The sequence below is a fragment of the Vespula vulgaris genome, chromosome 9 (assembly GCF_905475345.1).
Source record: "Vespula vulgaris chromosome 9, iyVesVulg1.1, whole genome shotgun sequence".
Classification (NCBI taxonomy): domain Eukaryota; kingdom Metazoa; phylum Arthropoda; class Insecta; order Hymenoptera; family Vespidae; genus Vespula; species Vespula vulgaris.
The window spans coordinates 3,830,729-3,854,821 of NC_066594.1; the positions used below are offsets into that span (position 1 = coordinate 3,830,729).

The 24,093-nt window shown below is 35.3% G+C and overlaps 1 protein-coding gene across 11 annotated transcripts in view; it reads right to left on the reverse strand.

Annotated features, from left to right (window-relative positions):
• Window positions 1-53: 53 nt before the first annotated feature.
• LOC127066400 (potassium channel subfamily T member 2) overlaps window positions 54-24,093 on the reverse strand; it is a 101,471-nt gene continuing 77,431 nt past the window's right edge. For 5 of the 11 annotated variants that reach the window (XM_051000102.1, XM_051000101.1, XM_051000095.1 and 2 more), the window contains 18 exons: window positions 22,346-22,429; window positions 22,175-22,269; window positions 17,582-17,765; window positions 16,369-16,533; window positions 15,958-16,178; window positions 15,345-15,542; window positions 14,935-15,161; window positions 14,158-14,769; window positions 12,245-12,406; window positions 11,893-12,046; window positions 9,861-9,966; window positions 9,574-9,701; window positions 9,121-9,372; window positions 8,764-8,935; window positions 7,189-7,374; window positions 6,960-7,091; window positions 5,986-6,099; window positions 54-5,442 (listed from right to left, as the gene is read on the reverse strand). In XM_051000102.1, the coding sequence (XP_050856059.1) occupies window positions 4,537-5,442; window positions 5,986-6,099; window positions 6,960-7,091; window positions 7,189-7,374; window positions 8,764-8,935; window positions 9,121-9,372; window positions 9,574-9,701; window positions 9,861-9,966; window positions 11,893-12,046; window positions 12,245-12,406; window positions 14,158-14,769; window positions 14,935-15,161; window positions 15,345-15,542; window positions 15,958-16,178; window positions 16,369-16,533; window positions 17,582-17,765; window positions 22,175-22,269; window positions 22,346-22,429 (4,098 nt within the window). In that variant the 3' untranslated portion in view covers window positions 54-4,536. Of the gene's footprint in view, window positions 5,682-5,985; window positions 6,100-6,959; window positions 7,092-7,188; window positions 7,375-8,763; window positions 8,936-9,120; window positions 9,373-9,573; window positions 9,702-9,860; window positions 9,967-11,892; window positions 12,047-12,244; window positions 12,407-14,157; window positions 14,770-14,934; window positions 15,162-15,344; window positions 15,543-15,957; window positions 16,179-16,368; window positions 16,534-17,581; window positions 17,766-22,174; window positions 22,270-22,345; window positions 22,430-24,093 lie in introns of all 11 variants that reach the window. The other 6 variants (XM_051000097.1, XM_051000105.1, XM_051000099.1 and 3 more) reach the window with 5 other exon arrangements.

Genomic DNA, 24,093 nt, shown 5'->3' on the forward strand with positions numbered 1-24,093 from the left:
ACGAGAGAAGGAATACGAAGAATTTTATTGGTCATATCTAAACGACACGAACGTTTGTTCCTTTGCTTTATAATAATTTATTCATAATAAATTTACACTCGCATCGCGTTGCAACACATTGCATGTATATATATAGTTTACATTCTTTCTCCGTTTTTTTTCCATTTATTATTTTACATTACGTACATCCGTTTACAATCTTGTTTGTTAATGGTCGAGGAATGCTTAATTGCTTAAATTCTAATTGTAAGAACATGTTCGTCTATGTAGTAGTCGTGCGTTCGAAATAAGGTCGTCGAGATACACCAGATTCTTTTGTTCTATACTCTCTCTCTCTCTCTCTTTTTCTTTTCTTTTATTATTATTTTTTTTTTTTTGAAGTGAGAACAAAATTTGTGCGGTGCTCAGTGCGAAAAGAATTGTCTGTCATGCTTACGAAAGAAAAGAGATGCAAGAGTACTTCTGAGATTCGGTAAATGAAAATGTAATACAATAGAATTTACAAATATTATACACGGAATAAATATTAGAAATTGTGAGAAATTTGTGCTTCGATTCTGATGATTTTTTCGTTAAATAGAAAGTCGCGATGTCGTTGTTCACAAGACGCGAACTTGTTTTCCACATTTTGGCAAAGATCGTATCGTTAGATCGAGAAAAAATTAACAAATGCAAAAAGGCTAAGAAATAAAAATTGATCATCAGCCGTTCATAAACGTATAGTCGACCATCCGATGAGATTGAAAATATTTCGTTTAACCCTTAAAGTCTATAATGGCTAAAGTTTTACTCCAAGAAGAAAAGAAGTATGGAGTTAATGCACAAAGTGCAAAAAAAATATTTGTTTGCCGTAATCATGGCTATGTATCACGGCAAACGCTGCACAAATTACTTTAGATGATTTTCATCTAATATTAGATGATAATAAAAACAATTGCATTTGTTTTTGTTTTTGATTGATATTAAGTTTATAAAATAACAAATAATATACTTCGATGACATTTCAAAAATATATATAAATATAATAAATAGCATTAACGTGATTTTTGTCATTAGAGCTTTTAAGGGTTAAATTTGTCCTAAATAAGGAATCATCACATTTTACCAATGTTGGACTATCTTCGTATAGCTACATTCATCTTTGTTGAGTATGTTTTGTTTTTTATCATAAAATGTTAAGATTTATCTTAGGATGAATATTGTAAGTATACGAAGACATCGAGCTTATTAGAACAAGCGATAATACCTTCTCTTCTTTCTTTATAATTTTGTATACATTTGAATTACTTAAGTTATAAATTACTAGAAAAAACACATTCGAAGTTTCCCCATTCAGGACATCGTTTGGGCGGTCGTCCTCCACAGCATAAAATTCTTTCAACTATTCGTACCAATTAAACTACGAAGATTCAGGTCATATGTTTGTAAGATGATCCTATCGTCTAGATATATAATCAACTATATACATCTTTGAACTACCACTCGTATCGCTACCGTGACAACGAATTACGGTATGCGGATAAATTTTGTAATTTATTTTTTCAGTACTCAGTTATTCCTCCATAATAATCTCTACACTTTCTAGAGGGAAGTAAAATATTCGATATCGTCGTTCGCTCGTCATTTTTCTGTTTTTGCATACCGAGAGGTCGATCGTAATGATTCTTTAAAAAGATTTATATCTATTTTAAATCAATGTAAGTATCGGAGAAGTAGAAGGTAAAACATGACAATCGATTTTTTTCCGAGAAAATCGAGCTACGCGCGAGTAGTCAAGCGATAAATGTTTATTCGAGCGAGGAAAGAAAAGAAAAATAACTATTTCATTTGTACTCTGTTAACGATCGACAATAAATGTTAACTCAAATGAGTTCCAATAGAGATTTTAGAGTTAAATCTTTTTATACCCTTAATTCGTCCGGTCGATAACATCAAACAGTTTTTTTTCGATTCCTCGTCTCATCGGCGACTATTTTAAATATGCTCTTCGGAAAAAATATATGAGACTCCGCGAATATTTTCTTAACGCGTTAACGTCAAGATGAAGTCGCATGAATTTCTCGAATTTTTTTATTCGAGCTTTTATGATTTAAGACATAGAAAATTACCTCCTACTGAAAAATACCTCACGCATGTGCTATATACCTATACGTTATATATATATATATATATACAAAACACTACCGAGTCTTCGTCGTTCTAACGAAGATAATCCATATTTGTTCTTAATAATCAACACTCTTCGTTCTAAATTACGAGAAAAATGTACCGAGCGAATGTGAGAAAAGCGAATATAAGGAGAGATCGAGGAAACGACTTACAAGAATATTTAAAATTACTTCAACGCCGATTTCTATCAAATTAAAAGTTCGTTCGCCGATCAAAACCAAGATCGCATTGTACCAATAATAAAACTATAGTGTTGAACATTTTTTCTTTCAATAAGATGACTAATCAAAGATTCATGAAACAATGCGATAATTCAAAGTGTATACCTCTCTTATAGGAATTAGTATGATCATTGCTTTAGGATAAAATATTGTCTATTGTATGCATGACATTAAAAAGAGACAAAGAGACAGTTGTATAAAGTAAGCTCATTAATAAGTTATTTTGATTTTCCTGTGAAATTCGTCTTGCTGTAAGATACAATAAAATTGATAATAGTAATTGGTAAGAATTATCGCATTTGAGGCAAATACGAGACGAACTAATTCGACTGATTGAAATCGTAGCGTCGTTAATGGCAGGGCTAGTAAAAGCAATTTCCAAGCAATATGTAAATACGTATCACGCGAAGGATGACGATTTGGTCGAAAAAACGTGTAAATTGGTCAACGAACGATCGCATTTGGCTCGAAACGCCGAGAATTTGGCGTTGAAAAAGTCAAAAAATAGACTCTTAAGACATTTCAGGATTGGCATGGATTCCGAAATAACTAATAAAACGGATTGTCCAAATAAAGCAGGAACGTCTTTGCCCTATTGCTAACGCTAAATAATTTTTTATGGACGAGTATCCATAAAATTTATCATTTTGCAATATGCATTATAATTTACTATGGAATTAATACAAGAGATGAAGAAACATTTGTATTGTTCACATTAGTATTGAATTTCTTTTCATATCGATCGAATCGTTCGTACAATTTCGAATCAGATTTGAAAATAGAAACTTTGCTAATGAAAAGCATCTTTTCGAATCCTGTTGAAACTTTAATTCTTACGTATCTTAAGCATCTACGCCTCTTCTACTCGGTTTTTTTTGGTTTTAATATACCTACGTATAGTACGATGACTTTTTCGAATGTCATTGTTGACTGATATGATTAGAATGGTCATAGTTTTATATTTATAATCATACATATATATATGTGTGTATATATATATTCTTTTATATTTATAATTATATATATATATATATACTCTGTTTTGTATATATATGTTCTTATGTGTAGAATATATATATATATACATACATATTCTTTTGTATTTTGTATACTCTCACCGTAAATTCTCCTAGTATAAAATTATTTGGAATTTCTCTAAGCGGATATTCACGTTAATATCCTTTGTGTTTTGAAGTCGAGAATGTACCAAATTGATCAGGTAAAATCTATCTAATTCGGATTTCTTTCTTTCTTCTTCGAATTTACTATCTTGCATATACGGAAAACTATAAATCACTTCTAATAAAATTAGTAATAATTTGTTGAATATATCAAGTCCCTTTCGTCAAGTCCCTTTGCTGTACTTAAGAAATTCCAAATTAGATATTTGTCACCGATCGAAAGGTTTAACTTTTCAAATAATGAATAAATCACGTTAATATTCTTTGGTTCTTTCTAGTTACGAGCCTGACACATATATATATATATGTATATTATATATATATATATATCATTTGCTCTGAACGTCGTATCACGTTGACCATTTACGATTGACAGAAAGATATCTCGTTTCGCCAATCACATTACTATGCAAACAACTGTTTGTAAGTATATAATTTGTGATGACAGTAGTAAATCGTTCACAAAAATGTCTTCTTTCGACAATTATGAATATATATCTTGTTTTACTGAACACATACCAAATATTTAATGAAAAGATGAAGTTACATCTTTGATCGTAATATCGTTTGTTAAGAAAACAAACAAAAAAAAGAGTAATAAAATGTGTCGAATTAAAAAATTAGTCCCAACGAGATAATGCAACGTATACGAAAGTATAGTATATCACAGTTTGTAATTCGCTTCGAGCAACTGTAAGGAAATATTACTGCATCATAAGAGTATCTACTCGGGGTCATCTACGTTCTATTCGGATTAGGAAGACGATGGAAAAGTCGCAATGCGGTTTGCACATTTTCCATCGCAATTCCAAGCCGTTTGAGTGAATCGGGTGCTTCCACCGGTTCATTACGGGCAAGCACGCTACGCTCGCTAACGATGTACGATTCTAATACCTAATGTGGGAACGCTAGAGCCATTTGTTTCGCACTACGCCAGAGAGTCTGCGTCCCCACATAAGGTTATATCATACTATCGTCCCCTGTATGTGCTGTGGATCCTGCGTGGCAGCCTGAATTTGCGGCGATTGAGGTGATTGCACCATAGGACTCTGAAGAGTAGACGGATCGTATAGGCCGCCCAAGGAACTGCAGAGTCCTGGAGCTAGCGTCGGTCCGAATCCAACTCCAACGCCAAGACTCGGCATGGATGGGAGACCGATGTCGAGTATGCCCGTATTACTAGCACCACCACCACCCAAAGAACCTTCCTCGGGTGGCGTCACTTCCAAACCGATGGATCCATTCAGCGCGATCTTTATAGGATTATGATTGGTGGGATGCGAGAGAGCGCCCAGCCCGATGTCTTCTAGACTGCTCTTCCTCCTTGAGACCGTCAGTCCTTGTCTCAAGGAGTTGCTACGTCGCAACAGAATGTCGTCGACGACTCTCAGGGAATTTGAACGGCCTCGAAGCGTACCGGCAACGGTAGGACTGTCGGGAAGAGACAAAGAGTTCGATTTGGTGGTACCTAATGGCGGTGCTCTGGCCAAGCCTATGGCTGAACCTCGACGGCTACCCGGACCACCGGTAAATCCAGCCGAGGCGACGGTTGCGTTCATCTGCGAGACTAGCTGAGCCGAGCAAAAGCTGATGTTGCTCTTACGCCGTGAGTTGTGACGCTCGAAGGTCTTCTGGGCTGAGAACGGACTTGGCCTCACGAGATAGACTATGTCACCCTCCTCCAGTTTTAGGTCGCAGCTCGGATTGATGATAACGTAGGACAGGTTGTTCCGTTTCTCCGAGACGTCGTCGTAGTCCGCAACTGGGAGGTTCAGTGATTCCATTCTCGAACGTACCAGGTTTGCGATTTCAGCCCTCTCGATCTGTTGAGCATGGTTGTCGCGTGCCTCGTCGCCGAGACTCACCGAATACTAATGCCAGGAGAAGACAAGAGCGACACGTTAAGTTCTTTTCTTTTCTTAAATTCGATGATAACTTAAAAGCGATCCGTGCGATACGTCGACGGTAACCGACGCTGCATTGCTTCATCGCTCGTCGCGGCATCGATCACCGTTCCGATGGTATCAACGAAAGAGCAAAGTTGAGTAATTTGCAGCGGTTCAGTCGAAGCGACTTTGTGCATGCACCATTTCTGTGCCCCATGAATACGCTGGGAAACAAGGCAGATCGAGCGATAGTGAGACAAAGAGCTGTACAAGGAAAAATTATTAAAAGACGAAAAATAAGAAGAAGAAGAAGAAGAAGAAGAGAAGACCAAAAATAAAGAGGTGCAGGAAGAAGAGGAAGAGAAGATGACAGTGGAAAAGGAAAAGTGTGAAATAGAGAGAGAGAGAGAGAGAGAGAGAGAGAGAGAGAAATCAAACGAAAATCGTAAATTTAATAGAACACGAGATTGGAGGGAAACGTTAGGAACAAAGAACAGCGAACAGGCAATTTCTCGACACTGTACTCACGGCTGAAGTACCCTTGTCACGGGTGGAGCAATTTGCAAGGCATGATGCTGCCGCCGAATGACGCACCTTGTACGTCACGCCGACGCCGGCGTCGCTCTCTGCGTCTGAGTCGCCCTGCCAAAATGACAAGCAAGACTACTCTTACTGAACAAACGATTCGCCGTCACCAACTTTCGCTCTTCAGCCTCGGTTGTATCGTTCGTTTTTCATTCTCTTTGTCATTTCTTTTTTGACAAGGCACACCTTGCCTATCACTTTTCTTCTTTTACTTTTACGTTAGTGATTAGCTCTATGTTACGTCTAATCGCCTCCGACTAATTTTTATTCATTTTGCCACTTCCGTAGCATATATATATATACACACTATATATATATACACACACACACACACGCACACATACGATGTATGTACATTCATACGAATACATTTTTATCAACTTTGATGATATTATTTACTACGTCTCGTACTAGGCTTAGCTTTCGATCAAGCTACGAATGACACTACGTTATTGATCGTGCGCCTAGCTCGATTAGCGATCTAACCATTTTTTATCTTGAAAGCTTTGTAAATACATCGAAACTGCCGCCGTTCGACATTATTCGTTCCGCTAATGTCAATGCAGAAAAAAATATATCGACAGAAGAAAGCGTACTACATAATCGTACTAATTTCTAAAACACGATGCAGGATTTCGTTGATAAAAAAAGAAGAATATGTTGGAGAAATCGGAGGACAAGGTTTGTCAAGATGCGAGGTTACAATCGCATTATCCTTTTTCTCCTTTTTATCTCTCTTTTCGGAAAGTTGCACAAATAAGACGGATAATCGGGAAAAAATGAGGAGAACGAGAGAGCGAGAGCACGATCATGCGCTACTCACAGCTGCCATTTAACGAGTTTTATCGTATCCTTCGAATGGTTACAAAAAATTAACCATTCTTAAGAATGTCTATACTAAAGAATGTTTTACTCACGTGCGAAGTATCCGATACTGTTGTGTCCTGCGTTCTGTAAATACCAATTGGAATCTCGCAGGTAGTTGAGCAAAGCTTTTGGTATAATCTGCCGTAGGTTCGTATCCACATGTCGTCCTTTGTTATTCTCATCTATAGAAATATGTTTCTCTGTGAGTTGGACACCCTATGATGTTGTTGCTTAATAGGAAACATCGAGAAAATTGAGATAATCTCCTGATTCTTTTACCGACGTTAGAAATCCAGATCCAGGGGCCTGATCGACCCCAAGCAGCAATCTTACAAATGTTATTACATAATCCTTGACAAAAGCTTGATAGAGGAGAGTGTCGAGCATTGAGGCGCTGAAGACACTACCAGCGGCAAATGGCAACCGGAACATATACGATATGTGAGATCCCCTTTCCTTTTCTCTCTGTTAAAAATATATAATAATTTTGTTCACAAATACATTCTACCATCTGATCGTAAATTTTGATCTATCCTACGTCCATAAAATTCTAAACTAATCTCGTTCTCCACACGTGCATATTCATTTGTTCTTTCTTTGTAATAATTATGCTTACTTTGTTTCCAACTTTTTTCCTTAATTGATTTAGTTTTGGTATATTCTTAAAAAATAATATATTAATTGCAGGCTTTCGTTATGAGAGAATATGGTGTCGCGTGAAAAAGATCTTCGTAATAATCTCATGAAAAAAATATGTGTTCTTCGATCGCGAATAAATAATACGCATTAAGCTAACTACGTTACGTTACGTTAGGTTACGTTAATAATAAATAGCAGACGATAAAACGTGAGAGTATAAACACACGTTGAGAGAATGTATAGTTGATCAAACAAGTCTATAAAGAATCTATATTCGCAATCGATATGTGTTTGATTCTTCAAAAATTTTTAGTAATGTCAAATATAATATAGATATGACATATAGATCGATGCAATGTATCATGCTTTTTATCTCTAAGAACTTTCATGGATATACTGAAGGAGTGCACTATTTGCAAGGAGACTACGAAGCATTCTAATGATCTCGAGGCACTAATCGTGTTATTAACGTAATCCAACCATTTTGGATAAAACATTTTCAAATGATTTTCCATTAGAAATTTGACTTTATCAACTAGTGCGTTAAGACCTCTTCAGCACTTATGCTTGCTATAATTATCTACTAGCTATCTATTAGCGATGCTCTAGCGATGCCAATCTTAAAGGATCTTTAGCACGTTTTCATCGTTTTCGTTAAATCCACGGAATTGAACTATCAAAGAGAAATTCGTTCGCAATTTTTTTCGTAATTTTTCTTAGAAACAAAAGTTTCCCATTTGGCTACAACGTAGCAAAAATAGGTCAGAGAAATATTTTGATAAAAAATGCATGCTTAAAAGAGCACTTTGCGCATAACCATCTTTGCCCCGAAGCGCGAGCTAATTGCATTTTTTGCATCTTTCATGTCATTTATTTTCATGGTAGACGATTTATTTTCCAAAGTGTTTAACGCAAAGGCTTTTTCTACGATAATGGACTTACGCGATTACTATCAATTAACTTTTAATAAGTAATTATAATCGTACAAGATATAGTATTTTAATTCTTGTAATAGATTAATAAGAAAGATGTTAAATTATTAACGTAAGCTTATATTTATTAATTTTATTTAACGTACGAGAACGATGAGTACGAGCTGTGTAATGATCGGTGATAAAAAAAGGATAGATTTTTCACAGTCAATTGATCGGTCAATCCAACAATCAATCAATCAATTATCAATCAGAGGTCAGAGAGTGAGTGATATCGTGTTACCGGAGAGCCCATCGGAGGCTCATTGTGGTAGTTGTCACCGGAAGTAGCACTGAGGAGTACCTTTTCCATTTTGCTGAGATGAAGAGCATATTTGTCATGTGCCCGAAACTGCATGAAACGCATGTTGCTCGATTGAGACAATTCTGTTATGCTCTTTATGCTTGGAAAGAATCTGTCGACAAAATGAAGAAAACTTATTCGTTCCATTTATCTCACTCTACGGTTTGTATGCTTGATATATGTATGTGTATGTATATATATATATATATATATATATATACACATATATATGTATATATATATTTTTTTCTTTCTTTTCAAATGGTATCCAATAAAGGAAATGACAGGAATACCGACTTGAACATCGTTTGAACCGCGACGATGGTATTGCAATCGGCCAAAGTATCTTCCTCTGCGGAATTGCTCAGTTCCTTGTTCACAACGACGACGTTTTCCGCTAAAGTGATGCCAGCACGAAGGAGATCATCCAAACAGTCGATGGATCCCAGCATCCAATATACGAGGGGAAAATATGATACTGCGTCCAAAAAGGCGATTTCTGGTCTTCTCTCGAGAAGGAGAATGATAGGATTTAGTGATGTTTTCGACCTGTGTACATACACAAAAGATCAACTTTGTAACAGGATTTTGTTTTCAAAATAAGAGGAAAATGCACATACATATTATAGTTACATATCATTCGATATTTCTGATCAATCCGTAAAACGTTCGCGATAATTTTTAATTAAATAAAAAATATTAAAACGATTAATCAGAGAGATTTATTTAGAAAGAAAAGTTTTATTGTACCTGAAGTGTGCTCGTAGAGGAATTATGAAGTTGTAAATTCCATTACTGGCGTAGTCAGCGGCGAGAATTATTGTTTTGTTCTGCCAGTTATATTCCTTAGCATTTCTATAGGTGCAGTGTTCGCAAACCTGTCCAAAAGATTATACTTGCGTCTACTCTTTCGTTTTTATTTCAATGATATATAATGAAACCATAATTTTTCATATTGTTTTTCATATAGATATTATTAAAGAATTAGGAAGAAAAGATGGATTTAGTTAGGTTGATATATCAAGAGAAGAAAATACCTGAGCTAATTGTAGACAGCAAAGGGGTTTCTTTTCCTTCAAAAGGTAACACAAAGTAGGAGAAACTCCGATAAAAGGCGATACCGGTGGAAAACCCTTGACTATCCTGTAACATTATCGATGACCGATTAAATTTTATTGCTCTTTCCTTCGACTTTACTTTTAAAGCGAGAACGTCGTAATTTAGTCGTTTCTTACTCTTTACGAGAACGTAAAGAAAAAGTACGACGACGTGGTGTTAACGTAGCAAGAGGGAATAAATATCGAGAGTTTAAGTTGACAAAATCATCGCCTCTCAATTTTCTTACAGCTTTTCGTTTTGCAAGTATAAAACCATTCTTGCATAGAGCGCACTTTTCAATTCGTGAATGAAAATCGCTGTAATAAAAATTATTACGATATGTATTAATGAAACTATTTCGAGATATCGATACGTGCATACTAAAGTAATTATCACGGTTTAGAAAGTGCGTCGAAATATTATCAAGCCAATAATAAGGGAGGTTCGCTATAGGCTCCTCTATGACATATAGGTAACTAATATCTCTATCTATATCTTAGGAATGAAAAGAAATAAACGGTAAACTCACCCTTTGAATCTGTTGGACGAAAGTCGTGCGGCAAGACGCAGTGCACAAAGATGATGCAGGAAAGAAGACAGCGAAAATATCCACGAGGATTTATAGGGTGTCAGGCAGGACAGCATCGAACAGCGATACGACGGCACGGTCGGTGCCGTGAGTGGAACAGGCATCGAGATACATTGAGACAGGACACATCGACCATCGAACGAAAACTTATATAATTATACATTACGGATTCTTAGAGAATCTCTAATAACTCTTTTTTTTTACATCAAACGTCAAGACCGATCCGATTAGATTATTACGAATCTATAACAATCTCGCAACAAACGTAAAAAAAAATAACGATAATAAACAGCGATCGACTTTCTATTTATCACATCGATCCCGTAGAACCCGAGAAAAAAAGGTGCGACTTGATTCATGCTAATAAACTAACAATCGCGATTGGGACGGGGGTGTAACGCAAGATAACAGTGCAGAAACAGGATAAACAGAGTGCGAGTTTACGGTTCATACTTGCATAATTATCTGACTATTCTCCATTTCGGAGATGGACGATACGATGGCACGATATTAAGTAGAAACGGTGATATTAAGTAGAAACGACGTTCATGTCTTGCCAGCAATGTCATCGTTAACCATACTGCTCGTTTTCCGTACGATCGTATAGTCCTCGTATCCTAAGAGTTTTTCACTTAAGCTGCTCTTTACACGCTTCGATACGCGCGATAAAACGCGTGAAGATATATTGAGAAAGAAAAGAGGAGGAAAGATTTTTTTCGACAAGAAAATAAGTATATATATGTATACATATATGCATATATTTATTTACACACGTTTGTGTGGATAAAAATATATATTATCTAATATGATATATACATATATATACATATATGTATATATATAATGCACAAGATCGTGCCATGCAAATGCACAGTGCAAGATCGTATTCTCTTTGAAACGATATGAATTTAAGATTAAAGAGATCAGAAAATGAGACAAAAATGGAGCTGGTATTCTAGCGTTAGTCTAACGTGAACATACTCTGAATTTCGTAATACGCTCGACGTTTCAAATCTGGATCGAATTATTTCCATCTATTTCAATCAGCTATCGAGAAAAGCAAATTTGATCTGTCTAGTATATATTTCTAATCGGAACATTCGAATCGAGATTTTTTAACGTCGAACGATCGATCATCTTTTTGCTTATTCAGTTTCCTCGTTTATACCTTGATTCCTGGGACCCTCGGGTGTAGTTCAATAAATAAAATAAAAGATGCAGGAAAAGATAGAGAAAGAAAGAGAGAAAGAAAGAGAGAGAAAGAAAGAGAAAGAAAAAGAGAGAGAGAGAGAGAGAGAGAGAGAGAGAAAGAGAGCTAGAGAGAAAGAGAGAAAGAGAGTGAGACAGAAAGATAAAAAGAAAAGAAAAAAGAATATACTCACGCTATCTTTTCACTCGGTGATCTCCACGGAACATCGTCGTCCATCTCGTCCTCGGATTCATCTCCTTCATGATCCAAGGATTCTTGCCCTGGTAGATGCAAGGTTGAGCTCGTTAACATATCAGGCACAGGTAAGATACTCGGCCTTCTGCTTCCTAATGATTCGAATTCGATTGATTTAATTATTTCAACATTCTATTTTAGATACTTTTTGCGGTAGGTACAACTCAATTAAAAATTTATCTTTTTAACCTTTTCGCTTCGAACGCGATATCATATCGATAGAAACACGTTATTTCATAAGTGCGTCGGAGCGAAAAGTTTAATTAATTGTTATTTATTTCTTTCGTTACCTCTTCTTTGAGTGAGAATTTCTGGACTAAGAAGATTTGGATTAGGATCGAGAGAACGCGGTACATCAAGGTGATTCCCCGTAATCGGTGTTTGTGGAGTAGAGCAAGTTTCTTTTAAATACGGTCTCGAATCTCCTAACCCTCCGGGATCGAGATAAGTCGCTACAACAGGAGAAATCAACGATAGTGAGCTCGTCTCAATACATTCGACGAATACTTCGTGATGTGCGATTATGTGATCTTCAAAGTACATATTTGATAAAGAGAGAAGTGATATAGATATATGTGTCGAGTCATGATAATATAAATGACGACGATCGAAAGTTCTAATAGAAAAATTTTATACGTCTAATTCATTCATATTGATGTTTCCACACATTATAATGCGATTAAACATTATCAGAACAAATTAGACGAAGATTTCTCATAACAATAAATATAAACAACAATCTATTCTTTTCTCTCTTCTTATTACGTATTAATAAATGACGAACTATTTCATTTCACTAATTTCCACATTTTCCACGCGTAAGCACATTGTGTCATTTATGTTACGTTTTATTGTAAGTATAATAAAATGTATTGAATGTGTGAGAAGCAAGATGTATTAAAAATGCGAGATGTGCTGGAGATAATTAATATGGCACGGAATTACTTGACACGGAAAGAAAAGCTTACATCCACAATCGATCAAGAGAAAGATACTGATTAAGATTTCGTTAAAATTGTACATGTTGATAGAGATATTAAAAATAAGAAACACGTGTTTTACCTTATCTATGATAATTACATTTTAATGAGAAAAAATAATTTGTAAAGAAAATCTTTTTACTTATCTCGTAAACTGATGGGGATAAAATGATGGAAAGAAAATATCGGGTAAAAAAGTTATTTATGGTTAATAAAACGATTATTCGATTTTAAAATTCTCCGTTAATCGGCATAAGTATCTATGAAAATGAGTCCAACTTTCCTCTTGCCAAGTCGGTAGAATAACTTTCTTGATCTCGGTGTTAATCGTTTCTTTCCGTGCAAAAGTATTACAGAAACATGCACCGAAACTGGCTACTCGGGCGAAGTCATGCACCAAGCAAGAATTACAATGCATAAAACTAGCAGGGCATTCTGACGTAATTATGTGCAATTATACGTCGCCTAATCGTAGCTACAAAGTTTGCGTTCTCCCAACGAAATTCGAATTTTCCAAGTTTTTCTCTCCATATTTTTTTTTCATCTTCTTTTTATTTTTTAATTTGCACGCTATTATCAGCTTCTTTCTCTATGAAAGAAGAAAGCGTTCGAAGATATGGGCAACGTGTGAGCGGAAGAGCATGCAGTAAACATAAAAGGAAGTGGAGACGCTCGACGGGGAGATATGAGATTATAGAGCACTTATGTTCTAATATTGGAAAGCCCAGTTCCACGATATATACCCCAAGGCTATCGTTGAAAAATTGCGTTGCCGCACGATGAGAGAAAACGAGGTTATCGAACGAACTTTCACGATAATCAAGTACTGGTATTATAGTCCCAGCTTTACGAAATTCCGATTTTTAGTTATTTTTGAAAATGATACAGCATTAAAATTGTCTCTCATTTATTTGACATTATCACAGCCAAAGTTATTATTAAAAGCAAAAGACACGCTCATTATAGACATACGTCTCGTCTATTTATTTATGGTGAATATTATATATATTCTCCCTTGACGTATTCCAATTCCGTTACTTTTTATAGAATTTTACCTAATTTTCCATGGATAAATCGTAAAAATGAAGAGTAAAAACAGTGAAAGGTGAAAGTAAAAATAAATAAATAAATGAAAATAGATAAGTAGTTAAAGAGGTAGAGATAAAAAAAGAAAAAGAAAGAAAAAAGAGAGAGAGAGAGAGAGAGGCGCATGCAACACTCACGGTGGACATCGGATGCGAGTAGGTGGTGTTGGTGTGGTGTGGGCGTGCTAGGGAGGACCTGCAAAATAACCTGTGGCGGTAACGGGGCCCTGGGAGCATTCGCGGGCGTGGTACCGTTCGTGGTACGAGCCTGCTGTCCTCGGGGCCCCGTGCAGGTATCCTGCCTTGAGGATGTTTCGCTGAGAGCAACGTTACAACTGTTGGAAAATGGCCGATGCTGTTCGGCAGCACCGTGGCTCATTGCAGTACCGTTCCCAGCACTTCCTCCTCCTCCTCCTCCTCCACCACCTCCACCTCCTGCTGAACCACCGGTTCCTGGCGTACTGCAGCTCATCGTGAGGGTCATCGTGGTTGTTGTAGTGGTAGTTGTCGTAGGTGCTATGCACGAAGAGGTTATCGTCGTTGTTGTTGTGTTCGTCGTTGCGTTAGTATTCGTTGTTGAGCCACTACCCGTTGTACTACCAGAAGTTGGATCAGTTTTCGTCTCGACGACTACCTGAGTAGGCTCCGCACCACTACTTTGATGATTTGCTACAACGAACGCTGAGTTTTCTTCCTTCGTAATGCTCATATAGTAGCAGGTATCTGTCTTTTTCATTATGTGCCTGGGACCTGTCGATCAAGACATACGTTCCTTTTTCTTTTTCCTCTTCCTTCTCGAATAGAACGAATTTAAGGGATATAAAAGAAAGAGAGAAAGGGGGCGAGAGAGAGAAAGAGAGAGAAAGAGAGATAAATCGTATTCAAAAGGTATCGTTCTCGAGGGAGGCGTCCTACCGGGATTGAGGAGAATGGTGTCTTCGTAAAATTCGGGAAGTTCAGCGGGTCTGACGGCCACCAACGCAACGCCGTATTTCCGGTGGCTGTGAAAGGATGCGTAGGTGAAGGACTTGCCCTCGTATTCCCCAAAGAATCGTGAATCTCCGAGGATTATATGGTAAATCTCGTTGCCGGAACATTTGCCGTATAGTCTGTGCCATTCCTCTTGCGACTGTTGCCCCTCCCTAAAATACGAGATGCGGATGCTCGTCGTAAAAGGACAATCTTGATGAAAGTTACTAATGTGTACATTCCATATACATTCGTCACATTTTCATTAAGTTCATTCGCAGGGAATGGGGATTAGTTCATGAAAAATTTTTTTTCACATCAGCAAAAGAAAGAAAGAGAGAAAAAAGACAACTTACTGTCCTCTCGAGGTATGTAGCAGGAGCGTGACCAAGGTTGATGCGCCAGGACACGTACAATTATTCGCTAAAAGAGCGTACTTGAACTCGTCCTCGCAAACAACGTGTTCCGCGAATTTCACGTGGAGCTTGTTCTCTGGACGGAAAATCTGAACGTACTGTGGGACGTTCGGAGCGAAATCCTTTACCGCCCACGACCTACGTGCGTCAAAGCGAAATAATTTCAATTTTAATTGAATTAAATTTAATTTATATAAAAATATTCATCAACTCGTTGTTAGAAATGCAATCAATAAGATAGAGTAGTGCGGAAGAAACGATTTCATTCGATCTATTTACAAATGTCGATACTTTTTCGATTTCGATAATATTTCCATCGACGCGATGTCAATAAAAATTTCAGATATTGACAGAAATTTCAATAATTATTTTTGAGTACATGTAAATATGAAATTACAAAAATTCTTCGATTAAATTTTCTCGCGAACGCTTATTGATCGTGTAGCTGTAGATAATCCGATCGCGAACATCTATCCGTTTAACTACGGCTATCACGAAGGAAAATGACGAAGTTGCAAATATCAATCGATATGGCACTGCGGTAAAGACCGACCTTAGTATCGTGTGCTCGTCGGCAGCCGTTTTGTCAGCGTAATTTCGCGCAGCAAGGACGAAACAAGCTTCCGCCTCGTTCATCCTAGCTCTTGCTAGGTCGCCGTCTTTCAGACAGGATCCCTGAATATAAATCACTCTTTGCGCCCAGATCGGCACCTGCAGGATCATTCTCATCGTCGTGTCGAGTTCCATCGGGGATAGGAGAACGACGTAATAATCCTAAATATGTTTAGAATCGATTTTAGCAGAGGATCGGTCGATCGTCTGCTCGAGAATTCGAGTTTTACATGTTAAGTGGTTTTTAAGATGGATCGATCGATGGATCGATGGATAAACTAGAACGAGTTCGTGTCCCGAGGACAAAGTTTTAGAACTTTAATGAATATAATTTGAGTATAGCATGTCAGACCTGCAATAAGGGATGAGCGTAGAATTCATTTAAGAAATCCATGATGGTGTCAGCGTGTAACGTCGTACTGCAAACGACTACGTGTTTTTCGCTTTGCGCCCTGTGAGACGAATAAGAGCCACCCAACTTTTGTCGTTCCATCCAGGTAAAAGCCAGCTGTTCGAACTGTGAAGAAAGATAAAAGAAACATGCCGTATATAGAACTTGGTATTCTACGTGTTTCGCAAAACAATTTCTAGAAATGTCAATACGAATAGAAAATCTTATGGAATTTGTGTTATTTTTCTTTTCCTTTTGTTTTGTTTTCTTCTTTTTTTTTATTAGTTCTTTATATTCGCATCGTCCGAGCGAAAAGAAAGTTCGCGCTTTTCGAGTGATTTTGAATAAATATTTGATCATCGGGAGATACTATCGACCCGAGACAAGTCACGAGTGAGAATTCGACCGAGCGAAATCACGAGTAGAAATTCATTCGCATGCAAGTATGACCAGCGTGGATGAGAATCGCAATTTCTCGCGTGTATGTAGGTGACAGGCAATTTGACAGTTGAATAGGGCAATATCATAGCTATCATTGTCGTCGTTATCGACGATCGACAGTTCCTCGGTTCGAGCGCTTTGCCATCCGTCAACCTTCGTAGACGATTGTGAAATAGTACCACTCTAACCCGAGCCGCCATTTTTAAACAGTTCAATGTCGCTCTCTATTTAAACGGACAGCTCCTATACCACTCTCGAAAATTCGAGAGTCGACGTTACGTGGCCGATACTTTACACTGGATCATACCATCTCTGATTGAGTTAGCACGCGTATTTTGATCGTCGACGGACGTCGAGGTTAAATTTTCCTCTCTCGTTTTTACCTGCGAAATTGATTCGTCATCGTCGATATATTTGACATTTTCTAATCAAATGTGAAGCTGCTGAATCTGTTCTCAGATATACAGATACTCGAACGATTGTCCATATATGTATTTTTCATTATAAGATAAGTCTACGTTCTCTATCGGAAAGATTTAAATTTATTTAGATCATATGATTTAAATAATATGTTTTATAACTTGTATATAAATATATACATATATAGTTTGTCGTAAATGTTTATATAAAAAATATATACAGAAATATAATTGTCCCAAATGCTCGAAATAAGTCTTACTTCCGCATCGATTGTCGTACGATCGAGAGTTGCAAGGAAGAATGATGTACGTACCTGTGTTGGTAATACTATGAGAGCGACGCAGATCATAATAACCATATAAAGCTGCGAGGGCCAAATATCGGGCACGAAGTCTCCGTAACCTACCGTAGAAAATGTTACGACGACGAAATACGTGCTCTGAAACAGATTCAAGTGCCTGTGCCCTGCCCTTTGAAAATGTTGGATTCCGCATACGCTGAAACCGAAAAAGAAAGAAAAAGAAAAACTCGTATCTCTTCCATTCAAATTAATTCCATTTAATTCTTCCATTTTAATTAATAGTAAAAAGATAGCTTGCTATTGTTGTCGTTACTGCTTACTGAATCATTTTGTATACATTTGTAGCCAATATTACTTTGTGATACTAACGAATGCTCCATTACGATGGTAAAATTCTATTTTACCGTTTGATATCAGGAATAATCGAATGGTTTCCTTTGTTCGATAGATAAAATGTCGAAGAGATACTGTAATGACGACTACAAATATTTGATAAATTCTGTAGAAAAGGATGGACCATGAAGGGCTGCAGAAAAAGGTTGTAGACCAAGCGGTTTACTGGCCGTAGTAAGGACTGGCATTTATAAACGACTGATATCCATTATGCATGCGGCCTCCTTTTTATATCTATATCAGCATGGATATTTCTCTATTTTTTTTTTTTTCCTTTTTCTCTCCTTTTTTCACTCCCTTTATATCCCTCTCCTTTCCTAACAGAAGCTATTCACTCGTTCAGCAAACCAGACGACCATTGCGGCATGTTATAACGAGACTCGCATTAATGAAACGTGACATTAAATAAAGGATTTACATAGCCAGCCAAAGGATACCAAGAGAATTTGTTCTGCATTCATTCTATAAGATTGCATTTAAGCTGTAAATATTTTTGTATATCCTGTCTTTTGGAATTCTTATTGCTGAATTTTTTAATAGTATATTCTTTGTTTCTATTCTTTACATTGATTAAGCGAAATGAATAAAAAAGTCCAATAAGATTTGTTCAATTCATTTTAATATTAATCGTTTTCTATGATCGCTTTAATAGTTTTATTGTAAACTTAATAGAATAAATTGAAGATATCGAATCGCAATAAATTATACGGAAATAAAATATCGATTAATAAAAAAGAGAATACCGTGCAAGAATAGCGATTGGTTAGCAAGTGTAATTATGAGATCGTAAAAATGTTCAGACTGTTATATTTAATTGTTATAGGACATTCTACTGCATTATGCCACAGTGATCGTAAAAAAATGGTTTAAAAGTCGTGCGAACACGTCATAATGGCTTTAAGTAGCATAATAGCATCAAAAAAGTTATCGCGTGTGATTTTAACGATTAAGCGCCGTAGACATGATAGAACCAAAGTGTCGGTTTCAATATAGAAATTGCGAAAAATGATGTTTAAAAAATTCCGACGGAATTTTCTCTCGATCCAAAATTATTAATTACTAATTTGTTATCTAAGATCGTGATTTATTTGCTTTACCTGCGCTGAGAGTTGTGAAAATCAAATACAGGTTAATGGAAATATCCTTTGAGGAAAGATCTGCCCTTTGTCGATGTAATTAATTTGTTTCTTGATGCATTTGAGTAAGACAACGAGAAGATGTTTCTATCGGCTTTATAATCAAAAGTACTCAAGCATTCAAAACGTCCAAGTAAACGTTTGACGTTCGCAAATGTCAAACGATTGAAAAGAAAACAATGGGAGGATAAGCAAGCAAAAATCTAAGGATTGCTTATGAAATACTATTTCTTAGAAATATCAAAAAGAAAGTGAGAATATACAGCGATGTCTCTTAAAATATAGAGAAAGTTATAGTCCGTGGTAGGTTACCGTCGTTACTGACGTTGCCATTTGAAAAATTGCTTTAGAATTTGCCAGTAGAAAAAGAAAAAACTCTTTAAAAGGTTCTTTCGAGTGAGAAAGGAAAGCGTAGGTATAACAAATTGCATTAGATTCGTAGAGTGATTTCGTAAGAAATAATTTGAAATAAGACGTCTACACGTTTTCTTCGTAGCTTTTGACGGATGAAGAGTAGGTCGGAGTCTTTCTATCTTTTCAAGGTCTTAAGGAAGAAGTACGATCTTAGAAGATATAGGCCTGGTCGCTAGTAACGCACCGATTACAAGGGCAAAACGATACGACTTTGTACGTCGCATCAGAATTACACCATACATAATAAATCCGACGCGATCGATGGTGACACCAATCCATCTGCAGAAGCCGCCACGATTATTTATTAATACATGTCCCACATTACGATCCGAGTCGATCAACCGACTTTATTTTTTACTTTTCTCATCCCCACTTTGTTCCCCGCCAATCCACCTTTCTCTCTTTCGTCTTCTTTCTCTGTCCTTCTCGTAAGAAAAACTTGTGAACGTAGCATTGTACTTGTATGATGTAACTTTCAAATATACTTACTGATATTGAACGAGGATATGATCGATTATACGATGTCGTCACGCGTCTAACCACTTTTGATTTGTACAACTTTTTTTGTACTATTTTTTTAACGAGACGAATATTAGATGAAACTAACGCTACGGAATCTTCTCTTTACTCTTTCTATTTATTCAGTAATTCGATATTTTGCTCGTTTCTTTCTCTACTCTCTCCTTTCCCCCCTCTCTCTCTCTCTCTCTCTTTCTCTTTATTCTTCAAAACATAAGTCACAATCGTTGTTGAGTCTCATTCTGATTTTTCATTAAAATTACGAAGAACCTGTTTGTAAAGGGAGGAAAATTTAAACGTCTCACAAAAAAATTCTCCGTCTTCTTCTTTCGCAAGAGAGAGAAAAAGAGAGAGAGGGAAAGAGACTGAAAGAGAGAGGGAGAGAGAAAGAGAAAGAAGGAGGGAGAGAGAAAGAGAGAGAAAAACTGAACTAATCACTTAAAAGCGAGAACAAGCTACAAATACGAATGTCTGATTATTTTAGTAAGATATTAACGGAGAGAGGAGATCCGAGGAGATCCACGCTCACGATAAATTCGTATGCACGAACTTCCGGCACGCTCACTAGAAAACTTTTCTCATTATCCGTATAAAGCAATAAGTCGTGTATGAAACAAACATAACGCGTTGCGTAAACTTAAATAACGAGCGGTAACGTTGAGCCAGTGGATTTGATCGAAACAGCCAATACTATAAATTCACTCTAATCATGTTAACGTCTGCAGCCTTCTGCCTCTTTTTGCCGTAGAAACTCAATTATAATTCTAAGAACGTTCGCCAATTATAGTTAACGAAGTTATAAGAAGAAGTAGTCAAAAAATTTGCACGATTTGAGATTGGACGTATGAGTTGTATATCAATGTAATCTTACAATGTCAATTATTTTATAATTTTTTGTTTGCCTTTTCTTTTTAACCTGGCTTTCTTAGAATTCTTTTAGGTTTATAGATAAATTTATATCAACGGATAAAAAATCGTCGACGCTCGATGTATAGATTGTCTACATTCAGAAAAGGGGTGCGGCATCGTTGACACGAGAGTCGACGAAGAAAATTAGCATGCCACGTAGAAACTGCTGAATAATGTCCACAAACAAATTAACGAGTCGGCGTTTCAAACACGCCCAAAGTGGTACCATATGAGGTTAAAAAGTCACCCTTGATAATTAAGGGTTTCGCGGTCAAAGAAATGAATTTTTCGATTAGCAAATATTAATGAATCGTTTATCATAGAAGGTCAACGCCCTTGTTCTATTATCATTGATGTATGAATAGAAAGATTTCGAATGAACTTTCTCGTTTTCTTCTTAGAAGAAAAATAAAAGAAAAAAAAAAAGAAAAAACAATTCTTTGAAAAAATTTTGGTAGATTTAACTTATGAGTAATAATCAATACTTTCCTAGATCTATGACAAATTAATGTTTTTCCATTTTTTATAATAATTTTCATTTTATTTGAGGACGTCTTTAGAAAATTCTAATCGCAATTTCAAAAGATTAAACGAAAGATCGGTCGATACTTTGTTAGTCCTTTCAACGATCAATTCCAAATATACGAAGGATGTTCACACAATTTCTGATAGAATAGAAAGTAATTGTTCAGATAATTAATATTACAAATTATAAATTCTATTCGATGAGCGATAAGAGGAAGGATGAAATACCATCTTATTTTGCAAACGATCTCATATTAAGAAATTAACACAATTAGTCTTTCGATAGATCGATTATATATTTTATATTTATTCGCTTCGAAAGAATTTCGGAATTAATTTCAATTTTAAAGCGGTCAGCATGTTTACAAAACAAAGTTCTCTTGCAGCGAATCTTGCTATATTAATACATTGAAAATTTACTCGTTGAGTACTACGTCACTGTATTAACAAAACGTTAGAACATTAACTACGGTACGAAGTTTCAAACATTCTGGCTTATAGATTCTCTCCATCACGAAGTTTCTTCAATAATTATTCAAGATTGCATACAATTTACTATAGAATTCTCGTCAAAATAATATTAATCGTTTATGTACGTACTTTGCAATGCTACGAATACTAATTGCTTCCTCATTGAAATAAAATTGAAATAAAATTATTATGTAGATACATGGTAGAGAGTTTTAAAGAAATAAATTCAAAGACTCACCTAGTAAAGACAAGGCACAGTAACGTTGCACTAAGGATCATAAGCTGTTGACTCAAAGCCGACTGAGATTTTTGCATGGCTCTGTGCAAATCATTCTAAAAATACAAAGAATATTATTCATAAACCATCTAATTAGTAGGACAAAGTCCTCACGGATATCAAAGTACTCACAAACATATTCTCCAATGAATGTTTGGCCAACCAACAATTTAAGAACACCGGGATGAAAAGATTTCGCATAGGTGGGTATAATAACTGAAACCATGTTTTAAATAAATGAAAATTTTTTAGACATAGCTTAGTTTATTCTATAAAACGATTGTAGAAATGACACAGGTATTTATTCCCTTTTAATATAATTTTTCATTATTTAATTGAAATAAGCACAAGGTAAGCGAAGCAACTTTATTATAAAAGGAAGATCTTTTAAATTTTTAATCATTTAAATTTGTACATTGACAACTAATAGATCTTTCTATTTTTTATTTTAAATAAACAAATTAAAATTTACATAATTATAACAAAAATTTTTATGATTTCATTATAATTATATCCTCATTACGAAAGAAAGAAAAAATTCAATATTAAAAATTATTAACAAAATCGTTTTTATTATATGGATATTGTTGCTATATTTAAATAAATAGAGAATAATTTTCTCTTGAAAACGGCGTTTGTTTCAAGTTTCTACGACTTTCCGTTCCGAAGATATCGCCTTCGAAAGATTTTCATTCATAAATCAGTACAGCTGTTCGTAGTAATAGTAGTAGTAGTAGTACGGTTGCGTAAATTCTCGGAATTTATATAGGTCAGTGTGTCACCGAGCCAATATGAATGAAATTATATAGGTTAATGGATTAATGTAACCTTATATTTAGATGGGAATATCTTTGGAACTAAAAGTCGTAGAGACTCGAATCAAACACCATTTTAAAGAGCAATTTTTTTTCTATTTTTTCAACATATTGTTAATAATTAATTAACAATTTGTTATAAATAATTTTTATAAACAAATTCTTTTAAACTAAATTCATCTTATTTTGTCAAAAAATTTAAATTGCAACTGGTTTATAAAATTACATAAATTAATAAATAATTAATAAATAAATTATTTTTTTATTTAAAAAAATATTTTTATCTACATTATTAATTACGTTTTCCATTTACATGGGAATATCTTTGGAACTAAAAGTCGTAGAAACTTGATTCAAATAGCATTTTAAAGGTCAAAATTTTTTCTATTTTGTTAGCCTATTATTAATAATTAATTAACAATTTTTTATAAATAATTTTTATAACAAATTTTTTAATAAATTAAAAAAAAATCATTAACAGATTCTTATGTACTAAATTTATCTTATTTTGCAAAAAAAGTGTTCAGATTAAATGTTAAAATATATAAAATTAATAAATAATTGATAAACGAGCACTTACTCTGCACTTAGTCTTACGCTGAAGTTAAGGAATAATCACATTGTTACTGCTACTATTTATTTACTGTTACTCTTACTATTATTATTGAACTACTCTATATATATTTATGTGTATATATATATATATATATATATATATATATATATATATATATTATATAATTATATATAATATAGTTTATACGTGAAAATGATAAATTAAATATATATTGTTTAATAATATATGTGTAAGCAATTCTAAAACATAATGAATCACGCAGAAGCTTTCATACTGTTGGAAAATGCTGCCGCGTAACACATGAGGTTGAACTAATGATGTTAAATTAATTAAATTCAGAAGCACAATAGAGATATCGCACGTAATGTCATTATATATCCTGTTCGCGAAGAGATAAAGGTTAATCCCTTTGAGGATCGAAGAGATCGATGCAATATCGTGATTTTGTCTAACTCGGATTCCAAGTTCACTATTCACACAAAATATAT